General features: G+C 58.8%; 6 protein-coding genes across 6 annotated transcripts; all 6 read right to left on the bottom strand.

Moving 5' to 3' along the window:
- Positions 1-455: 455 nt before the first annotated feature.
- LDBPK_301730 (hypothetical protein, conserved) lies at positions 456-1,631 on the bottom strand (the record flags this gene model as incomplete). The annotated part of the gene is made up of 1 exon (XM_003862837.1): positions 456-1,631. The coding sequence occupies one exon, from the start codon at positions 1,629-1,631 to the stop codon at positions 456-458; it is 1,176 nt and encodes a 391-aa protein (XP_003862885.1).
- Positions 1,632-2,211: 580 nt separating this feature from the next.
- LDBPK_301720 (hypothetical protein, conserved) lies at positions 2,212-2,583 on the bottom strand (the record flags this gene model as incomplete). Its single annotated transcript, XM_003862836.1, has 1 exon — positions 2,212-2,583. The coding sequence occupies one exon, from the start codon at positions 2,581-2,583 to the stop codon at positions 2,212-2,214; it is 372 nt and encodes a 123-aa protein (XP_003862884.1).
- A 1,871-nt stretch (positions 2,584-4,454) lies between these two features.
- LDBPK_301710 (small GTP-binding protein Rab28, putative) lies at positions 4,455-5,162 on the bottom strand (the record flags this gene model as incomplete). The annotated part of the gene is made up of 1 exon (XM_003862835.1): positions 4,455-5,162. The coding sequence occupies one exon, from the start codon at positions 5,160-5,162 to the stop codon at positions 4,455-4,457; it is 708 nt and encodes a 235-aa protein (XP_003862883.1).
- Positions 5,163-5,852: 690 nt separating this feature from the next.
- Positions 5,853-8,435, bottom strand: LDBPK_301700 (hypothetical protein, conserved; the record flags this gene model as incomplete). The annotated part of the gene is made up of 1 exon (XM_003862834.1): positions 5,853-8,435. The coding sequence occupies one exon, from the start codon at positions 8,433-8,435 to the stop codon at positions 5,853-5,855; it is 2,583 nt and encodes an 860-aa protein (XP_003862882.1).
- Positions 8,436-9,668: 1,233 nt separating this feature from the next.
- LDBPK_301690 (hypothetical protein, conserved) lies at positions 9,669-10,727 on the bottom strand (the record flags this gene model as incomplete). Its single annotated transcript, XM_003862833.1, has 1 exon — positions 9,669-10,727. The coding sequence occupies one exon, from the start codon at positions 10,725-10,727 to the stop codon at positions 9,669-9,671; it is 1,059 nt and encodes a 352-aa protein (XP_003862881.1).
- Positions 10,728-14,673: 3,946 nt separating this feature from the next.
- LDBPK_301680 (hypothetical protein, conserved) lies at positions 14,674-15,564 on the bottom strand (the record flags this gene model as incomplete). The annotated part of the gene is made up of 1 exon (XM_003862832.1): positions 14,674-15,564. The coding sequence occupies one exon, from the start codon at positions 15,562-15,564 to the stop codon at positions 14,674-14,676; it is 891 nt and encodes a 296-aa protein (XP_003862880.1).
- Positions 15,565-18,203: the final 2,639 nt, after the last annotated feature.

Here is an 18,203-nt window from a genome sequence, read left to right as displayed (position 1 = left end):
CCTCGCGGTCCGCCAGCCCGGGCTGCGCGGGGGGGAGGGGGTAGGCCTGGGCCGCTCGGCCGCGCCCGCGGGGCCCCTTTTGGAAAAGGGGCAGGGGGCCTTCGGCAAAAGGGGAGGGGGGCGGGCGAAGTGGCTTTAAAAAGGGCCGGCGGCCGGGGGACCTGGGAAGGAGGGGGGGGGGGCGTTCGCGACGGACGCGGCGGCGCGGAAGGGCGACGCGCGGGTTTTTTCGCCCAGCTCTCTTGCGTTTCTTTGACCTTATCTGTTTCTTTCGCTGGGGGAACGTGGGTCAGGGCGGTGATATGGGAAGCTCCATTAACATCAACAACCGTGCGGCTGAGGGGGGGGGGGGTCGGGCGCGCCAAGCTACACAACAAACACCCGCTGCCCTTGTTCATCGGCAATGGCGCTCGCGGCGTTGTGGTGCTTCAGGCAAGGTCGTGCCCTACAGGCTGCTAGCGCATTAGCGCTGAGTACGAGCGCAGCTCGAGGCGGATTTGGCCAATGAACTTTTCTTCCTCCTCGAGCTGACGTTCGACCACCGCCTTCTTTTTGCGGTCCGCCACCGTGCGGGTGCGTATGCGCTCGAGACGCTCGAGCTGCTTCGTCAGTTCGTCACGCTGCTGCGAGTGATGGAGTAGCTGCGCCTCCAGCTGCCGCACTGCGGCCGCCTGCTGGCTCCGAGTCTGCTCCTGGGCTGTGATAGTTTCGTGCACTGCGGTGGCCCCCCGCTGACTGCGCAGCGTCTGCCGGCTAGAAGGTGGCGGCACCGCGCCCTGTGGCTCATTGCTTGTGAGCCCTGTAGGGGGCAACGCTGCTGTCATCATCGATCCACCCTGCCGCTCATGCGGCCCGCCGCGAGACGCAGCGTAAGCTGCTTGCGCGTGGTGTAACTGCTCCAGGGCGTGGAAGCTACGGCTGCTGTCCACTGACGGCGCGTGTCGTGCCGTTGACCGGCTCAGCTCGAGGCTGCGCGAAAGCTCCAACGGCGTGCCGGATGCCATAAACTGCCCAATAGAGGTATTAGGGTCGCGTCGCTGTGTTCGCGGTGCTGCGGGGCGCGGCCCTTCAGGACTTCTGGAGTCGTGAACACTGCTCGTCTCGAGGGGCGTGGCACCGCGGTGGTGCGCGGCAGAGCTGGCACGTGCCATCATCAGCTCCAGCTCCTCCTCTAACGCTGACACCTTGTCCGCCAAGACGCGGTTGCGTTCCTTCTCTTGTTGCAGCTGGCGCTCGGCATTCTCTTTCCCAAAAGATAAACTGCGCACGCGTGACTCCAGTTTGCTCTGAAGGGCCGTCAGCCGGTTGTTTTCTGCGTTGGATGCCTTCAGTTCAGCGCGGAGCTGCTCAATATGCGCCTCGTACTCCAGATTTTCCGCTTGGCCGCTGCCGCTCCGCGATCCGTACACTGTAGAGAGGGGTATCTCCGTACTGGCGCCGCACCCACTCTTCGCTGTTTCGCTTGTGCGACGCAACGCCGAAGTGAAGGCAACCGTTGAAGGAGCGAAGGTGCAGCGTGGCCGAGCGTCAGCAGCGTCGGCAGCGGCGCCACCGTCCGACACAATTTCGGCGTAGCAGATATCATTGTCGTCGTCGTCGAACGGATCGTCGTAGTACTTTGCAGAGAACATGTCTCCTTCGGAAGAACCTGTGCAAGAAGAAAAGGGATGCCAACGTATAAAAAAAAAAGGTGTCGACACACGGGCACGGCGGCGTGTAGCTCGGTGCGCTTTACCGCTCAGTTTTCGACTGCCAGAGGATCGGCTTTGAGTGTGAGGGGACGTGCGCCGAACAGCGGCAACGGCTATATAGGACTTGCGAGCACTCCGCTGGCTTGGTGCATGAAAGCTGTGAGGGCAGCAGAGAACGGCACAGAGGGAGAGAGAGACAAAGAGGCATGAGTGCAGCAAGAGGCAACAGGCTCGCGCACTCGAGCTGGGGGTGCCTGTGCCACGACAGCAAGCAAGCCTTTCGCCCACAAATCGTCACCCAGTGGAGGAGGGGGTGCCGCAGTGCATCTCTGTGTGCGCGTGCCGGATGGAAATGACGGGCTTGTGCAGTGGGTGGCACGTTTGGCGGACATACACAAAGTCAAGCGTTCATTTGAGTGTACGTAGATTAGAGGAAGCAGTCATGCCGGCAACACGCGACAATGCCGGAAGGGCACTCGAAAACAGAAACCTAACACACGAACACCGGCACCACGGTGCACTACATTGGCGGTGGCGGGAGATTGTAACGGGCGATCAGCATGTCAATTGAATTCTGAATCATCTCGAGTTCGCCGCGCAGCTTGGCAGCTTCCGCCGCCTCCCGCTGCTCGTAGTCGTGGTAGTGGTGCCGAAACGGCTGCTCATCCACGCCGACGCCGTAGCTTGGTAGTGGCAGACTTGGCGGCATCCATCTAGCGTACGAGCCAGCGCCAGTGTACGGCGATGGCGCGAAGGGTCCTGGATAGTAGGCGCCGTAGGGCATTGGCAGTGGGTCGGTCTGCGTTCCTACCGTCGACACTGTCTGAGTTCCGCGGTCGACCACCATCACTTCTACCGCTTCGTAGGCCGAGTCACCGTTGAAAGCCTGCATAGTCTTTTCGACCTCAGGCAGTTGACTGGAGCCGGTCGCCGTGTTTGTTTGGGTGACCGCCTTCAGCGGTCGGGCCAGCGCGCCTGTCGGAGAGCCGGCGTTGGCGCCGGTGAAGCTCCCACCAGACAGCACAGATGGTATCCCCAAGGACTGCGGCACGGGCTGAGTGCCGACCGGGGTTGCGCCAAACAGGAAGCGGCTGCGGTCTGGCACTGCAGCTACGGGCCACGCGGGACTGTTGGGCGACGCGCTTGATGATGTTGAAGACGTGGCCTTGGCAACAGCATCCGCGCCGAGTAGACGCATCATTTTGTCGCGGGTCTCCTCTTGCCTTCCATAGAGGCCGCCTTGCGGGTGATTCACTGGGCGCATCGTAGTCGGTGTATGCGCCGAGACGGGACTGCCGGACACGGATGCGCCACCGCCGCTGTTGTGCGAGGCGCTGACCGCACGCAACTCGTTGGGATGCTCGCCGCCTGAGGCGCTAGGCGGATCGCCATCGCTGCTGGCAGCGCGTTGCACCTGTTCGACGTCGTCTTCGGACGAGCTATCCTCAAGCCACTGATCTAGAGTCTTCATCGCCACAGATAACGAGGTGTCTATGTGTGCATGTGTGTGTGTGTGTGCCGCCGCGCCAGTGAGAAGACTCCTCTGAGCAAGCCTGTTGGTGCGTTTTGCGAGACTCACTCGCACGCGTGCCTGTAGAAACGTTGGAGGAAGTGCGTCTACAGATACAGGCAGGCACGAACAAACTGAAAACTCTATGCTACTACTCGGCGAGGGCACAGTGATGCGACTTGATTTTTTCACACGACGCAGCAAGGCTAATGGTACTCTCGAGTTCTCTTCCCCGCATACCTGCGCACGGAGAACGTGACGAGTGAGCCGGTGCCGCAGACGTGAGGTTGAAAGGAAAAGCAAAAAAGAACGTAGACAGGAAAGCACAGAAGGCAACGGAAAAGAGAGAACAGTCGTGCAACTGTTGCACTGACCCCCCCCCCATATCACCGGGGGAATCGAGGGACGTGCTACGTTCTTCACCTTTCTTACAACAAAGAAGGAAAGGGATTGGGGGCGGCAAATCCCATTGCCTTCGCGCCGCCTCTCGTCTTTCGCACCACTATGGCCGCTTTCAGCACATAGGAGGCGCACGAAGGCAGCAGTATTAAGCGGCAGATGAAAGGCACGCGGCCGCAGCACCAAAAGGGCGACGAAACGATTGACTTTAGCGCGTTTTTTTTTTGACTAATGTATGCTTGCGTCTGTGTGTACTATATAGATGCACATTGATGATGCAGCATCCAACGACACGGCCCGCACAGGCAATCCATGCGCTTGGGTGGGGTGAGGGGGGGGCGGCGTGGTCAAGGGCGCATGTATCTCGCCTCCGTCTCTCCCCCCTTCCTTCTCTCAAAAGGCGGCTTCGGTCGGCGCGAACGCAATCAACGCTGGCCACCACATCTTACACGACAGTGTGCACGAGCGCACACGTCCACACAAAGGCAATCAAGCAATGTGCAGAAAGAAAGAAAAAATCGAAAGGGCGCGGGGGAAAAGCAGCAGAAGAGGTGAGAGCCACTCAATCAAGCAAACCTCGCAACGCTCTCGCTTAGGCTTTCCTATCACTTTTCCTCCCTACTCGCTTTCCGTTTCGCTGCTGTGATACATTTTCTTTGTTTGCTTTGGTTTTCCCCTTTTTTCTTGCGGGTGCAGCTGCAAGAGGCTGCTCATCGACGACGATACCGCAAAACAAGAAAAGGAGGGTTGCGCTGTAACGTCGTCTCCTTGGTCGACGGACGGCATGAGCGAGGTGCTGCGGGAAAGCCAAATGGGGGCGAGGGAGAGCGAGAACGGGCGGCCCATCCCTCCCCTCACATGACCGCACAGTCGCCATTCTTTCGTTTTCCCTGTGAGTTGCTGGTTGCCTGCAGAACCAGCGCCCGCGGCGCCGACTGCCGCTCCTCTGGTCGGCTCACCACATTTGCTGCAACGCGATCTGCCAAATCCAAATCCTGCTGCTTCATTTCCACCCCCGCCAGTGTTGCGGCGATGCGAGTGAACATGGCGTTCACCCGCTCTCCAGACTGTGCCGACACGGTGCAGTGCGGCATGCTGAAGTTCTTGCTAAAGGCTGCTTGATTTTCGTCTGTAACCTGCCGATTGGGGAGATCGACTTTGTTTCCCACGAGTACCATCTTGGGCTTGTCCACGGCCGGCGCATCTGCGAACACCTTGTCTACGCACTCCTTCCAGTCGCCAAGATCCTTGAAGGAGTTCAGATCGGTGATGTCATATACGAGGCATACTGCGTGGCTGCCGTAGATGTAGTTGGCCAGCATTTTGCCTCCGATTTGCTGCCCGCCGATGTCCCACAGCTGCAGCGTTACAGGGGGGTGGCTGTGCGGCAGCTGTACCTTGCGCGAGTAGAAGTCCACTCCGATGGTCTGCTTGTAGCTCTTCGTGAAGCCGCTATCGCAGAAGTGGCGGATGAGGGAAGTCTTGCCAACGGCACCGTTGCCCAGTACAACCACCTTAAACTGCATGGCCCCCTCTTCGGAGGAATCGCTGCCGCTCTCCATTTGCGCGGTATGTTGGCTGCTTAAAAAGAGAGCGAGCGAGCAAGATAAGTAGGCACTACACGCCCACGCTGCTGTGCGTGTGTGTGTGTGTGTGTGTGTGTGTGTGTGTGTGTGTGTGTGTGTGTGTTGGCGGTCTCGGTCTCCGTCTCCGCGCGATTATGTGGATGATGGTGCTTGTCGGTGCAAACGCTCGTCGTGTTTTCTTTCTTTTTTTTGGAGGGGGGATCCACCGGCCCGCAGGGATGACGACGATGCGGACGTTCCGGTTCCTCTTGCGACACACGAAAAGCAATACAGAAAGCCGAAAGCAAGTGGAAAGGGGAGAGAAAGGAGGCTGCCTGGGCACTGAAGCACGCTCCATGGCTCACTCGGTCGCTGCTGGTGCGTCCCTGCACTTGATGCCCTCATCACTCTCTCGTGTACCGTTATGGACTGCACGTGGGCAAACCTGTAGAATACCAGATGGAGAGAGAAGGGAGCGTCGCCGGCGATGATGCAGTTTGTGCGTAGCCGTACTAGTTTCGTTGCTGTTGCGAGGGTGGTGATGGTGGTATGTATCGGTGTTCTCGGCAAAAAAAAACTCCAAGTACACACACACACACACACATGCACACATATACGCAAAGAAAAAGCATAGCAGCATCGACATTCTTCCACCTTGATTGCGCCGCATCTTTGCCTGTGAGTTCCCTACGAGCACGACGCGGCCGACCGAGATGCCCGCGCCAGCCACGCACTCAGAAGGAGGAGCAGCCCTCCGGCCTTGTAGGGACCCAGCAAGTGGAAGAGCCCGCGCACGGCGTCGAGCAGGAAAGACAGAGGAACACCGAGCACAAACACGAGACAGCCTGCTATGACCAAGGCAAAGAGCAGCGTCAACTTAAGCCCAATGATGAGCGACATGAGGAAGAGGCAACCCAGCAGTGAAAGGAGCACCAACGCGAGCGCCCTCTGCAGCAGCAAGATCTTGTCCTTCAGTGTATCGATCTCCAAGTCACGCTGCTTCAGCAGTTCCCGCATCGTATCCAGCTCCTTCTGCAGCTCCAGAATGCGAACCTTGTCGGTAAAACACTCGTACTTGTATTCCTTCTCTAAAGCGGGTGCGCTGACGGCAGGCGGCGCAGCACAGCTTGGCGTGGGTGTCGGCAACATTGTGGTGGAGGGTGCCGCGGAAGACAGGCTGGTGTCTCGCCGGTCCGTCGAAGGCGCCAGAGTCACTTTCGGTGGACTCAAGGTGTCGTCCTCGTCCGCGGTCCTAGATGCGCGACCATCTCTTCCCCCCGCTACCGCCCACTGCGCCAGCGATTGCGGACCACCAGGCAGCGACTCCCACGCCTCGACCAAAAGCGAGCGGCCGCCTACGTCGGCGAGGTCGTCGCTGCCGTCGTTGCTCAAGCGGGCAGCAGTACAACCACCCGTGGTCGACGCTGGGCATGAAGAGGCGGGTGTCGTGTGCTTCATGAGCTCCGACCTTGTCGCAGGCAGCAGCACCGCCACGGTGCCACCGGCGACACGGCGCTCAACTGTGAGCACCCCAGACGTCCACCCTTCGTGTGCCATCCGCACGACTTGCGTCCGCACAGCCACCTCCAGCGTGGCGGCGTGGAAGGTGTGGAGGCGCTCCACCATCACATCCACAAACCCCGGTGTAGCGTAGATGGTGCGTCCCTTCTCAGCCTGACTCGTCAGAAGTCGCTCGAGCAGGAGGCACACAAATTGCCGCCGCTCAGCACGTGTGTAGGGCATGAGGGGGAAGAAGTGATCCACGCGGTTGACGAAAGGGTCCCCCATGGTCTCCTGGCACACGTTCTTGCATTGCAACTGGAAAAGCGCCCGAATCCTCTCTTGATCTGCCGGGGACGCATTGAGGTAGAGGCGTTCGCTAGCCGCAATGCCCTCCGCCGCGATGTTGCAGGTGAGGATGAAGGTTGCGCGCACCGTGGAGACGGATCGGCTCGCCTCCTTCAGCGAACGCAGCACACCGTTCTTTTGAAAGGCGGACAGCCACAGGTTGTTAATAGCCTCCGCCGTGCTCTTCTCGAACTCGTCCAGCACCACGACGGCGTCCGGGTGCTTCTGCAGGGCGGAAAGGAGGATACCGCTGCCGACATGAGCGGCTGGCGGGTCGACGAGAGAATAGATGCTGTCTTTGGTGCAGAAGGACGGCATGTGAATGTACACCATTTTGCCGGAGGCCTCGAGCTCTGGCATTGGAATTCCGTGCAGCACGCTGGCCACCCGCTTTGCCAACTCCGACTTGCCGTAGCCGGAGGGGCCGAAGAACACCAGCACTGTCGGCTTGTCTGCATCGAAGACACCGGCTGAGAGAAAGTGGGAGCGCAGGGCAGCCCAGATTGGGCGCTGGCCAATGTACTGCGAGGCCCCGGCTGCCCATCTCTCGCTCGGGGTCGCGTCCTTCGCGGCTGAGCTGTCTTGCTGAAGCGACATCCGCTTCTCATGCATGTGCTGAAGCGTGGAGCGAAGTTCTTCGCCTTCGTTGGAGGAGCAGCGCGCGGCGTCGGCTTCGTGCTGGCGATGCACGAGGGCTACTTCAAGCTCACCCGTCAGGGGCCAAAGCGCGGCCAGTGTCGATGGCGACGACGTTGTCGGACGAGGGAGGGCAACAGTAGCAGCTCCGCTCCGATTGCCATCACTGCTGCCCAGCACCATCATCTTCTCAAGAGCCTCCAAGTGCGCCACGCTGCGCGCGGCGAGCTCTGGGCGCGCTACAATCTTGCTAGCGTACACAGCGAGCACCAGTACCATCACAACCGCCAAGATAGGACGCTGCTTGAGTGCCTCAGCGTTGTTGATCTTCTCGTCGTAAAGCTCAAAGGTGCGCATGCCCTGCGCGCTGGAGGTTTCAGTGGCACCTGTGGTGCCAGTAGTTAGCACACCTTCCTGTTCTAGTAGCTGCTGTGTCAGTCCCACCATGTCCGCGAAGGTGTCTAGTGACAGCTCCTCTTCGTCTTCGGCCGTGGCGGCGGCGGCGGAGGGGCTTGAGCCGCGCTTGGAACGCTCAACGATGCGCTGCTTCACAAAGCGCGCCAGCCTTGCACGGCGACTACTTGGGGTGTCCTCAGACCCCTGTCCGACGTCGGCAACGTCGTGACTGCCTGCACTGGGTCGGGCGCCGCTGCTCAAGCACGTGCTCGCCGTGTTATGCTCTCCGGGATGTTGCACGTCCGCCACAAGCCGCACTAGCTGCTCGACGCGCTCACCCAGCACGCCAGCGGAAATGGCTCCTCTCCACCACACGCACAAGTGCACCATCAGGGCCACAGCAGGCACATGCAGCTGCGCCGGGGAGAGGGAAGCGCATAGGTCGGAGGGGGCGCCGCTCGACTTGAAACTCTGCAGCTCTAACACTGACAGGAAGGCTTGCCACTCCTGAAAGGAGAGGCGGAAGTCCCCTTTCTTGACTCGCCCCGCACGTTTTTGCTGTGGCGCTGCGTCGCCCATGCTCCGGGGTTTGCCGCCGTCACCACGCCCGCTTGTCGCGTCAGCCGAGAGTGCGGCCGTGTCTGCTGCCATGGCCGCCTCGAGCAACTCTGGCCACTGCCGGCGGAGGAAAAGTTCTTCTTGCCGGGACAAAAAGGTGCCCATCCTGTTGGTTCTAGTGTATGCCTGGTTGGCTGTGTATGTGTGTGCGGGACTCTGTGGTGCTGGCCGTGAAGTGATGCCGATGCTTCGTCATCGCACATTCTCGACTGTGAGACGGCGCACCTCGCCAAGAAGAGAGGGAGAGGGAGAGGGAGAGGGAGAGGCGCATGGAAGGACACACAAATGCCGAATGCGGAAGAGGTGCAACACGAGACGAGAGGGAGGGGGTGTGGGTAGGTCAATGCGTGAGGCGCGTACGCATACTGATTGCATGCCCCTCGCGATGTGCGAAACAGCAAAAACAAGACCGCTCGCACCTGCGTGTGTGCACAGCCTAGACAGTTGCTTTCTTTACCGCGCACGAATGCACACTGGCACACACGCATCACTACGGATCCGATGCGGCTGCTTGTCTTCTCTGGCGGTGTGACGAGGAGAGCAAGCAGTTGCTTTGCATGCTGCTGTGTTACTTGTTTTTTTGGCTTCGTGGGCACCAAAATCAAGGCCCTGCCGGAGCCTCCTATACATGTGAGCCACCGACCATCTTCCCCTTCATCTGCAGCCCTTGCAGCGTCTTACCTTGCACTCCACACAGCCAGCGGGTATGCGTTGTAGCAAGGGGCAAGGGGGGGTGCGTGGGAAAGCGAGGCACTGCTGACAGTTGTCTTTTGCCGTGTGCGATGCCTTTCTCCCCCCTTCCCCCGCCAAGACACACCTGCGCACCACTGTCGTTTGGCAGGGAAAGGAAGAGTATGGCCTTTGGGGAGGGAGACGCGAGGGATTTGATGAGGCGTAAAAGGCAAAGCCAAAGGGGCGCTTCGAGGCTAGAGGCGCCAGCTCTACCACACGACGTACAGCAGGCAAAGGCACAGCAGGTAGACTCCCCCTTGCCCCCACGGCACTTTACGACGGCTCGGGAACACCTTCGGATGGTGCTTGCTGCGGCTGGGCCTGCTTCTGCGGATCGTGCCGTGCCGCATCCAGGCCGTACTGCGAGACCATCAGCTCCTCCTGCAGCAGCTGAAACCGCTGCAGCTGCTGGGCGGTAGCATTGGTGGCCCTTGTCAGCCGCTCTTCTAGATTGATCCGCCTCGCCTGCAGCTCCTTCATCGCGAGAAGGAGCGACGGTGGGATGCAATGGCGCCGCACGGTAGCAGGAGTCGACGGCTTGCCATCGCTGGTCGCCGCCGTCGCAGTGGCGTCTGCGACGGCGGCCGCCGCCTTCCCAGACTTTGCCGGTGGTGCTGGCTTTTGCTGAGCTGTACCATCTACCGCTGTGGACGGCGGGTCGGCGGCAAAATCGACACCAGCGCCGTCCATGACTTCCGCGGACGGCGCAGCTGGGGGTGCATAGAAGAGCGACTGGAGCGCTGCCGACACCTTCGCCCGCTGCGCCGGGGAGAGTTGTGATAGTGTCTGCTCCACGCTTTCGAGGGCCACTTCTGAGATTCCACTGAGGGCGTCGCCTCCGAGACTCGCAGAAGGCGATGTGGCGTCTGGTCCACCGCGCCGCTTTGTCGGGGTGGTGTCGGATGACCGGCCTGCAGCGCTGGCTGGACTGTTCGCCCGCTGCAGCGACGACTGCTGCCTGTCTTTATACTGTGCAGGGAGCTCATCCGGATTTGCTGCCCAGAGCGCGGCGGCGGTGTACGTGAGCTCCTCCAACTCCCGCTTCACGGTGTTCACCTCGACTGTGTACTTCTGGAGGAGCTGCTGCACATGCCGCATCTCGATCACCGCGCCATCCACACGTTTCTCCCACGTGCGTTGACGAATGGTGTGAGGGCTCAACGTGCTGGCGGCGGCAATGGCAGCGGTCTCTTCTGGTTGAGGCATCGCGACATCGCCGGCACTGCCCTTCTTCGATGGTGGTTTCTTGCCCATGATGCGCTCCTTGAACAAAAAATGGAGAATGGAGAAGAGAGTACGTACAAGACGACGACATAAGCCATCCGGTCGCATGACCGGGTACCAAAGACACGAGTAACGTGGAAGCGTATGCGTCACGGTGACAAGAGGAGGCGCATGGAGGCGGCGCCGCAGGAGAAGGGATAAAGAAAGAGGAATGCACCTGCATTTAAATCGATGCGGACACATTTTGGTCGAGAACCCCGTGACCAGCAGCACGGCACATTGACTTGCTCTCGCCAGTTTAGATAACCCATCGTGTCATTTTTTTTTTGTTGCGGAGGAGGAAAGGAGGGGTGTGGCTGCATCGCGCGCACCAGCTCCGCAGTCCCTCTTCCGACACCAATGACCTGTCTTGCGACGCTCACGGGAGAGATGGCAGAGGAGGAGAAAACATGAAGTGGACACATGCGAGCAGTGACGACGCCATGATTTGAAGTCGTAACGCAAGGGCAGAGCAACTCCGTTCTTTGCACCTTCTGCCAGTTGCATTTTTTTTCTTTCAGTTGATTATGTGTGCGTGTGCAGCTCAAACGAAGACGCGCACACCCAATGCCATACGCGTGGGGCCGCTCAGACACACACGCCCGCGAGCATCGCCGCACACCGAATACGAGCTGGTGAGCAGGATGTAGTTGGTGGATGAGACAACAAAAAGCACACACACACACACACACACACACACCAGAATAAAGTAACACGAGAAAAAAAAGAAAAAGGAGCACACTGATCATAAAGCGTAAAGGAACGTAGAAAGAGGTGCGGGCGGGACGCAGAGGGGTTTGTGATGCCTTACGCTGCTTCGCTCTCTCTTGTTTTCTTTTTCGCACTTATTGTGTGCGTGATGCTTTTCACGTGTTGGACGTCCTTGCAGATGTGGCTGCATGTGCGCACTGCCGTGTTCTTGCCAAACATTCCTTGCTTACCGCTCCTTGACGGGCAAGCGATAAGAGAGAGCGTGAATGCGTTTGTTGGCTCCCCTTTTCTGTAGTCGCTCACTTCAAGGGCGGCGTTGGGGTGGGGTCGGTGAGTCGAAATAGCCAAAAGAGAAGAACGAAAAAAGGCGCAACGTCGAAGCATGGCTTGCACCGCTCCGAGACCCGCGCAAGGAGAAAACAAGAAACAAAACGAAAATGCACTGTAGTAATGCCTTCTATCACGAGCGTTACGCAGCACACGGGCCGACCTTTGAGAAGGTGCGTGCTTGTGAGGCAGCTGCCACTCGCTCTCCATGCAACAACCAAACACCATTAAAGAAGAAAACAAAAAACGAGTCCACATCTCGTTCGCACTCGGCGTGTTCAAGTTGGGCAACTCACGGAAGTGCGTCGTCACCGTACCCGGCATGACTCCCTCGCACAGCTCTGAAAGCTGATCGCGATCTACGAACTTCGCCAGCTCCTTCACGGCGATGCCGACGATGTGCACCGTCCCACGCGTGGTGAGGTCAAGATTGAAGCGAACAAACGCGAACATTCGTGTCATCAGGAAGAATTGGTGGAAGAGCAGCATCTCCTCGAGCCTCTCCGGGGTAGTAGTCAAGCACAGACTGCACCGCCTTCTTCCACTCTGTGAGATCACTTTTGGCCTTCCGGTGTGCTCTTTCTCGCTTCCCTTTCGGCATGTAGGTCAAGTCGGAGATTCGCGTGATCGAGGTCATTGCCTTTGCGCGGCGTCTCCTCCGGCACGCCGTGCAGGCCCCTCTTGCATGCCTTCATGAGCAGTCCCTTTGGTTCGGCCCGTGCCATGGCAAGCGCAGGGTGGCCTCACTTTCAGCGGCCACCATACATCATCGTTAAGTGCGGCATTGTCTCCCCTCACTTCATCGCGGTCAGCGTGCTCGGCCTTCACGCTTCCTTCACTCGCTTGTACGTTGCTGGATCCCAGCTGCCTTCTCTACGCTGCCTCTTCGAGCACGGCAAAAGCGCAAGTACGCGTCGCCGTCGAGGAATTCCGACTCCGCGGGGGGGCTCATCATGCGTGGAGAGACGCGTTTCTGCCGCCTCGCCACGTCACTGGCCTCCTCTGGGCCTCCTGTGAAGTGAACGTATCTTTTTCTCTGTTTGAGTATGTGAATCAACGCCACGCAATACTGAAGGGACAGTCATAAGCGAATGCTGGACGAAGAAAGCGAGACACAAGGAGAAAAGCAGAGCAGAGAGCGAGAAGCGAGGGGGCGATCACAAGCGCCCCACAGCAAGGCTTGCTTTCAATCGTGAGGAAAGGCCGTTTGATGTAGCCGGCGAGGGCGTGGCTACACACGAGGCAGATAAAAGGGGAGGGGATGAGAACGAGGCAGAAAGGTGAAAGACAACAGGGTGGCGCTGCAGACGAGAGGGGGAGTGGAGTGGTGGCTCGCTCTCATGAATGCCCTTCCACGAGAGAACGCGGTCGAGGAAGACAAAGGGACAGGAGAAGGGAGGAAGAAGAATCCTCTCGTAACGAGTGCGCAGAAGCGAATTGTGAGCCGGCATTTGTCATGTGGATGCACGCGAGACAGCGAGAGCCAGGCATGCCGTCGCCAGCGACAGCCGCCTCGTTAGACGGCGGCGTGCCTTCACCGCGGCTTACACCCCTCACTGCTGCACTCGTTTTACACGACACGCCGGGCCTCTCGCTGTCGTTGGTTGGCACCCGTGAAGAGTACAACGCATCAAACGCGCGCACACGAACTCTTAAGGAGCGAGAAAGAGATAGAGGCATATCAGAAGAACAAAACACACACACACACACACACACATGCCCGCAATGCCCGTTCAGAGGGTATTATCGTTTTTGTACAAGTGAAGAGGGTAGAGGGAGAAGAAGAGAGGCTATACCCTCTCCCCCCCCCCACACACGCACACAAACGAAGAAAAAGGTCGGAGAGGCAAGGATATATACATACCTATGTGTGTGTGTGCTGTGAAGAGACAAGGACATCGAAAATTCAATGGCAATGCTGTCTTGCATGTAGACGCCCCCTATTCCTTCTTCTCCATGTCGTTTGCTTGATCTGTGTGCCGAGATTTGAGTGCGTGTCAACGGGTAAGCGTGCCTAGTCTTGCTGGCGCTTACGTGGGTGACAGTCAATGAGCTGTGCGAGCAATTAAAAAAAAAAGGAGTGCGATGCGCCACGATTGCGCGAGCACACGCAGAGAGGGAGCAGCGAAAAAGCCTTAATTGCTTCACCGAATCAGTACACCGCTGCCACACACCAGCAGCACAGGCGATGCCGCATTGCCGCCCTCACAGGCGCGAGCTGCACGAGCGAGCCGGAGAGTATTGACTTCTCTCTCCAAAGAAAAAAGAAGAGCGATGAAGACGCCCATACAACGGGAGAGCGAGTTAACGACGAGTTGGTGTCATTAGGCAGTGCGAGGCCGTTGAACACACACGCGCACACAGAAAGAGAGAGGAAAGGCCGTTTTAGTTGGACTGAAAAGAGAGATAAAAGGAAAAGACAGAGGTAAGGATGACGGGACGTCTACCAACGGAAAAAAAAACAGGCAATGACTTAACATATACTCAAATACAGCCATGGCGATATGTATTGTTTTCAAAGACCCAGCGCTGACAACGAAAACAAAGAGAGAGAAAGCGTTCCCACGTGCACTGGAAAGCGGAAGCGCTCAAGGCAATGCGCACACAAACACATAAACGAGCGTAATATATCAATCCATACTCCGGGCACTTGCACAAGAGGCCCGAATTCACGCAGCAGCCCATGCCATCACCATTGCCCCATCACCCATCGTCAGAACAGTTTTTGGGCAACGAGAGCGGAATCCCCGTCGTCGGCCATCCACGTGGTGGTAGGCGAACAGGTGCTGCTAACAGAATCGAAAGAAAAACGCCAACACAACAAGAATGCTGAAGTCCCGTAGAGCAACAGAAAGGCGCACACGGCGCCTCTCTCCCCGAATCGAGCCAGATGATGGGACAAAGCAGTAGAGAAAATCGCCAGAAACGGATCGCATGCGCCACCTACGGCGCTGCTGGCTCTACTGCTTTGCATTGCTCACGCGGCATCCGTAGCAGCAATGTTGTCATTCCGTTTCGCCTCACCATTAGCTGCAGCTGGCTCCTCCCCCGCTGTATTGTTCGACGTCACTAGGCCACCGTCGTTGGCACTGTCCGCATCCGCGGTGTGCTGCTTGTGACCTGGCCGCTGTGCCTCCTCGCTGTTTAGGCTCGGCAACTCCTCGAGGTGCGACAAGGCGGAGCCTTTCATCGTACCACCGCAGACCGGCGGCACCTGGTCGCGGTCAATGAACTTTTCCAGCTCCTCAATAGTTCTCCCAGCGTTGTAGACCTTCGCCGCGGTGCGGGCATCCATGAACATCTTGGCGACGCCGAGTAACATGCGAATATACCACGGCGTTCGGTAGAGCAGGATGCGTGCCATGCGCTCCGGGTAGTAGTCCTGCAAAATCTTCATCGTCTCCTTGCGCGCCTCCTTGCTGCGCTCATCGCGGTGATTGCCCATGGCACCAAAGTCGATGATCCAGGTGATGCGCTCGTAGCCCTTGCGTTGGGTCTCCTCCATAATGTACACCAGCTGCTTCGTTCTCTCCTCGACGGTGCAGTCGTTCTGCATGCCGAGGGCCATCGCAATCACGGGACATCCAATGTTACAGCGGCCGCCGCAGTACATGGTTGTCTGCTTCATGGCGTTTTGGACCTCCTCCATGGTGATGGCGTAGGGTTTGGTCTGCTGGCGCCACTTCAAGGTGGTACCAAGCAACTCAGAAGCCCTCTCGACGTTGCCATCGCGCGCACGTGCAAAGCGGAGGTACGTGCTGTCGCTGAGGAAGCCGGCATCTGCAGGGTCGGCCTTGCTGGCCGGGTACTCGCCCTTGAGCGCCGTCACGCACGCCGCCTCCCTCTCCGTCACCTTCGCGGTGGCCATCTTGACGGTTGCCTGTGACATGTGAAGCCTTTTTCACTAGCTGCAAGGGCGAAAAGTAGACAAGATGTCCGCACCACAAGTGGGCAAACTGGTTGGGCTGCTGCTGTTGTGTTTCTCTGTGAGCACCTTCCTTCAAGTAGCAACAACGCCGATCACTAGGAAAGGGAGGGCAGAAGCGGGGACGACGTTGTGATAGAGAAGAGCTGCAGAAGTGAGCAGTCTGCAGGCTAAAAGAAAGGAATAACGAGGGAAGAAGCCGGCCCTTTTCCAGCGTGTAGTCAGTGGTAAGGGCGAATAATCAACGAGAAAAGAGCGATGCACAGCTTGCCTGTCTGTGCCTGCCCGTGGGTCTTCCACTGAGCGAAGAAGTCGCAAGGCCCAGGGATGCAGGGTAGGCCGAGAGGCGGGTAAAAGGCTTGCCGGCCTCGTGAACTACAAAGTCTTGATCAAATTTTGGGGGCCTGGTTCTTTGATGAGTGCCCCTGAAGTCTCCTCGATACTCTTCCCTGCGCTGTCTCGCTGGGGTGTGTCGGCGTGTACTGATGTCTCGTGCTCTCCTCGTGTTTTGGCTTGCTATCCTCCCTTCTCTTGAGCGTGCATAGCCGCCCCCACCCCCCTCACATTGGCGTGAAGCACATCGAAATGGCGTACCCCGATGAGGTGGTGGTGATGTGTGGTGTGTGGTGTGTGGTGTGCGGGTGTTTTTTTTTGGGGGGGGGGCGACGCCTGAGGACTCGTGTGGAGGCGGCCTGCTCGAGGAGCTTTTCCCTGAGGGGCGGCACCATCGCCAACAAGGCGCGGGCGCACGGAACCGCCAGCAGAACGGCACGCTACCGGTGGAGGTACTGTACCTCTCGCGCTGCAGTTTGGAGGGGGCGGTGATCTACATGCAGGCAAGACCTCCCACCTGGAATTCGGCACTCTCTCTCGTCGCTGCCTCCCGCACCATGCGACGCTTCGCTGCGATGCAATATGCCGTGTTTTGCGGCGCTAACGGGCTCGTGCTCTCCGCCAGTAGGCCAGCAGGTCGTGGGCACGCTGTACCTTCCACATGTTCTGCGGTCGCATCGGATCGCGGGAATCTTGGAGAAGGCGTCGGACAGCATGCCCGTTGTCTTGACCGCGTGCGATTATGCACCCTCAGTCAGCGTACCGTAGGCGCCACGTTGCAAGCTCCGCACGGTGGGGCCGGGCTTATCAGTCTCTCACAGCGCATGCGCGCGACAGCAGTGGCCCAGCGAGGATTCTGGCCTGTACATGACTGCCCGCTGCTTTGTACATCACCTGCCTGTACGAATAGCACATAAACCGGCAGCGGCCGCTCGCCTCCAGCATTGCCAACACGGATCATCAGCTTCACGATAGAACACCCTCGCCCCCTCCCCTACCCCAGTTCGGGCAAAGGTCGCCTTGGTGACGGACCATCACCACCCCTCCTCATCCTGCATGCGCAGAAAGCAGTTGAATGGGTTTGAGCAGCAGTGGGTGTGGGCCCGGCGCTGAACACGCTGGGCGCGTACACGCGCCGTTTGGTTTTACGAGCGGAGCATCGAAGTTGTGTTCTTCTACACCGCCCCGGCTCACTGAATCCTGCTGACACACAACTCGCGTAACTTTGAGGAGTGCAACTCCGCGCCGGGCTCATCTCTCGCCTGCTCGCATGTGAAGGACGTGGCGTTGCCACTTGCGAGCGGCACCCTTACACCGCTGTGCGAGGGCCGGAGAAAGGCCACAAAACGGCTGTCGGAGGAGCAAAATCTGTTGCAGGATTACGATGAGGTGATCCGTGTTTCGTAACAACGACTCCCCTCACGAAGGGCAGCGGTGGCTTCAGGGAGCGCCGGCGAAGTATGCGCCGGCGCCACCGAAGTAAATCCCGAACGATAGCCCCCCCCCCTTTTATACTGAGCCATGCGTGTGCCCCGCTCTTTTCATCCACCTCCCTTTTTCCGCCGATGCTCTCCGAAAGACAGATGACCAGTACTCGAGACATCAGGCCAGCCTCTCGCCAAACAGTCACCATATATAGGAATGTGAATACAAGAGTCAGCCTTGTGGACGCTATAGAATGCGCGGCACCCGCTAGAGCATGTCGTATGCTGCTACTGGATATAGGAACAGGGATCCGTTTCAGCGATCGGCGGGCACCCTTGACTTCGCAGATGCCATTACGGTCATACACAGACACCCGCAATGAAGAGCGGTGATGCACCCGCGCATTAGCCCTATTTTCCTTCAGCGTGTCCATTCTCCGTCATTGCGTATCAGCTGCACTGCATTCGACCGTCAGCCTTCTCACATATACGTCATCTGGCGTTAGGCAGCGGTGGGCACACGCGTCACAGCGCTGCGCCCACCCAGGCACACAAGCACGGCCGCTGCCTCCAGCTCTGCAAACCACCCGCTCCGCCGGCCGCCACCCCTCCTGGCGCATCCCCCTCGCCGTGGCGCAGGCTCCCCACACCAGGAGGCAGTGCCAGGGCCGGGTGGGATATCCTCCAGCCACGCTCACACCTCGTCCATCATGTGGGCGGCGCAGACGTGCTCGCTGCCGCAGCCCGCTCCGACGCAGCGCCATCCAGTCTCCCACCGCAGACATCAGCAGCAGCACATCGCTCTCACCTCCACCCCCACCCCAC

Source organism: Leishmania donovani, chromosome 30 (genome assembly GCF_000227135.1).
Source record: "Leishmania donovani BPK282A1 complete genome, chromosome 30".
NCBI lineage: Eukaryota > Euglenozoa > Kinetoplastea > Trypanosomatida > Trypanosomatidae > Leishmania > Leishmania donovani.
This window is presented reverse-complemented; position numbering and strand designations above follow the sequence as displayed.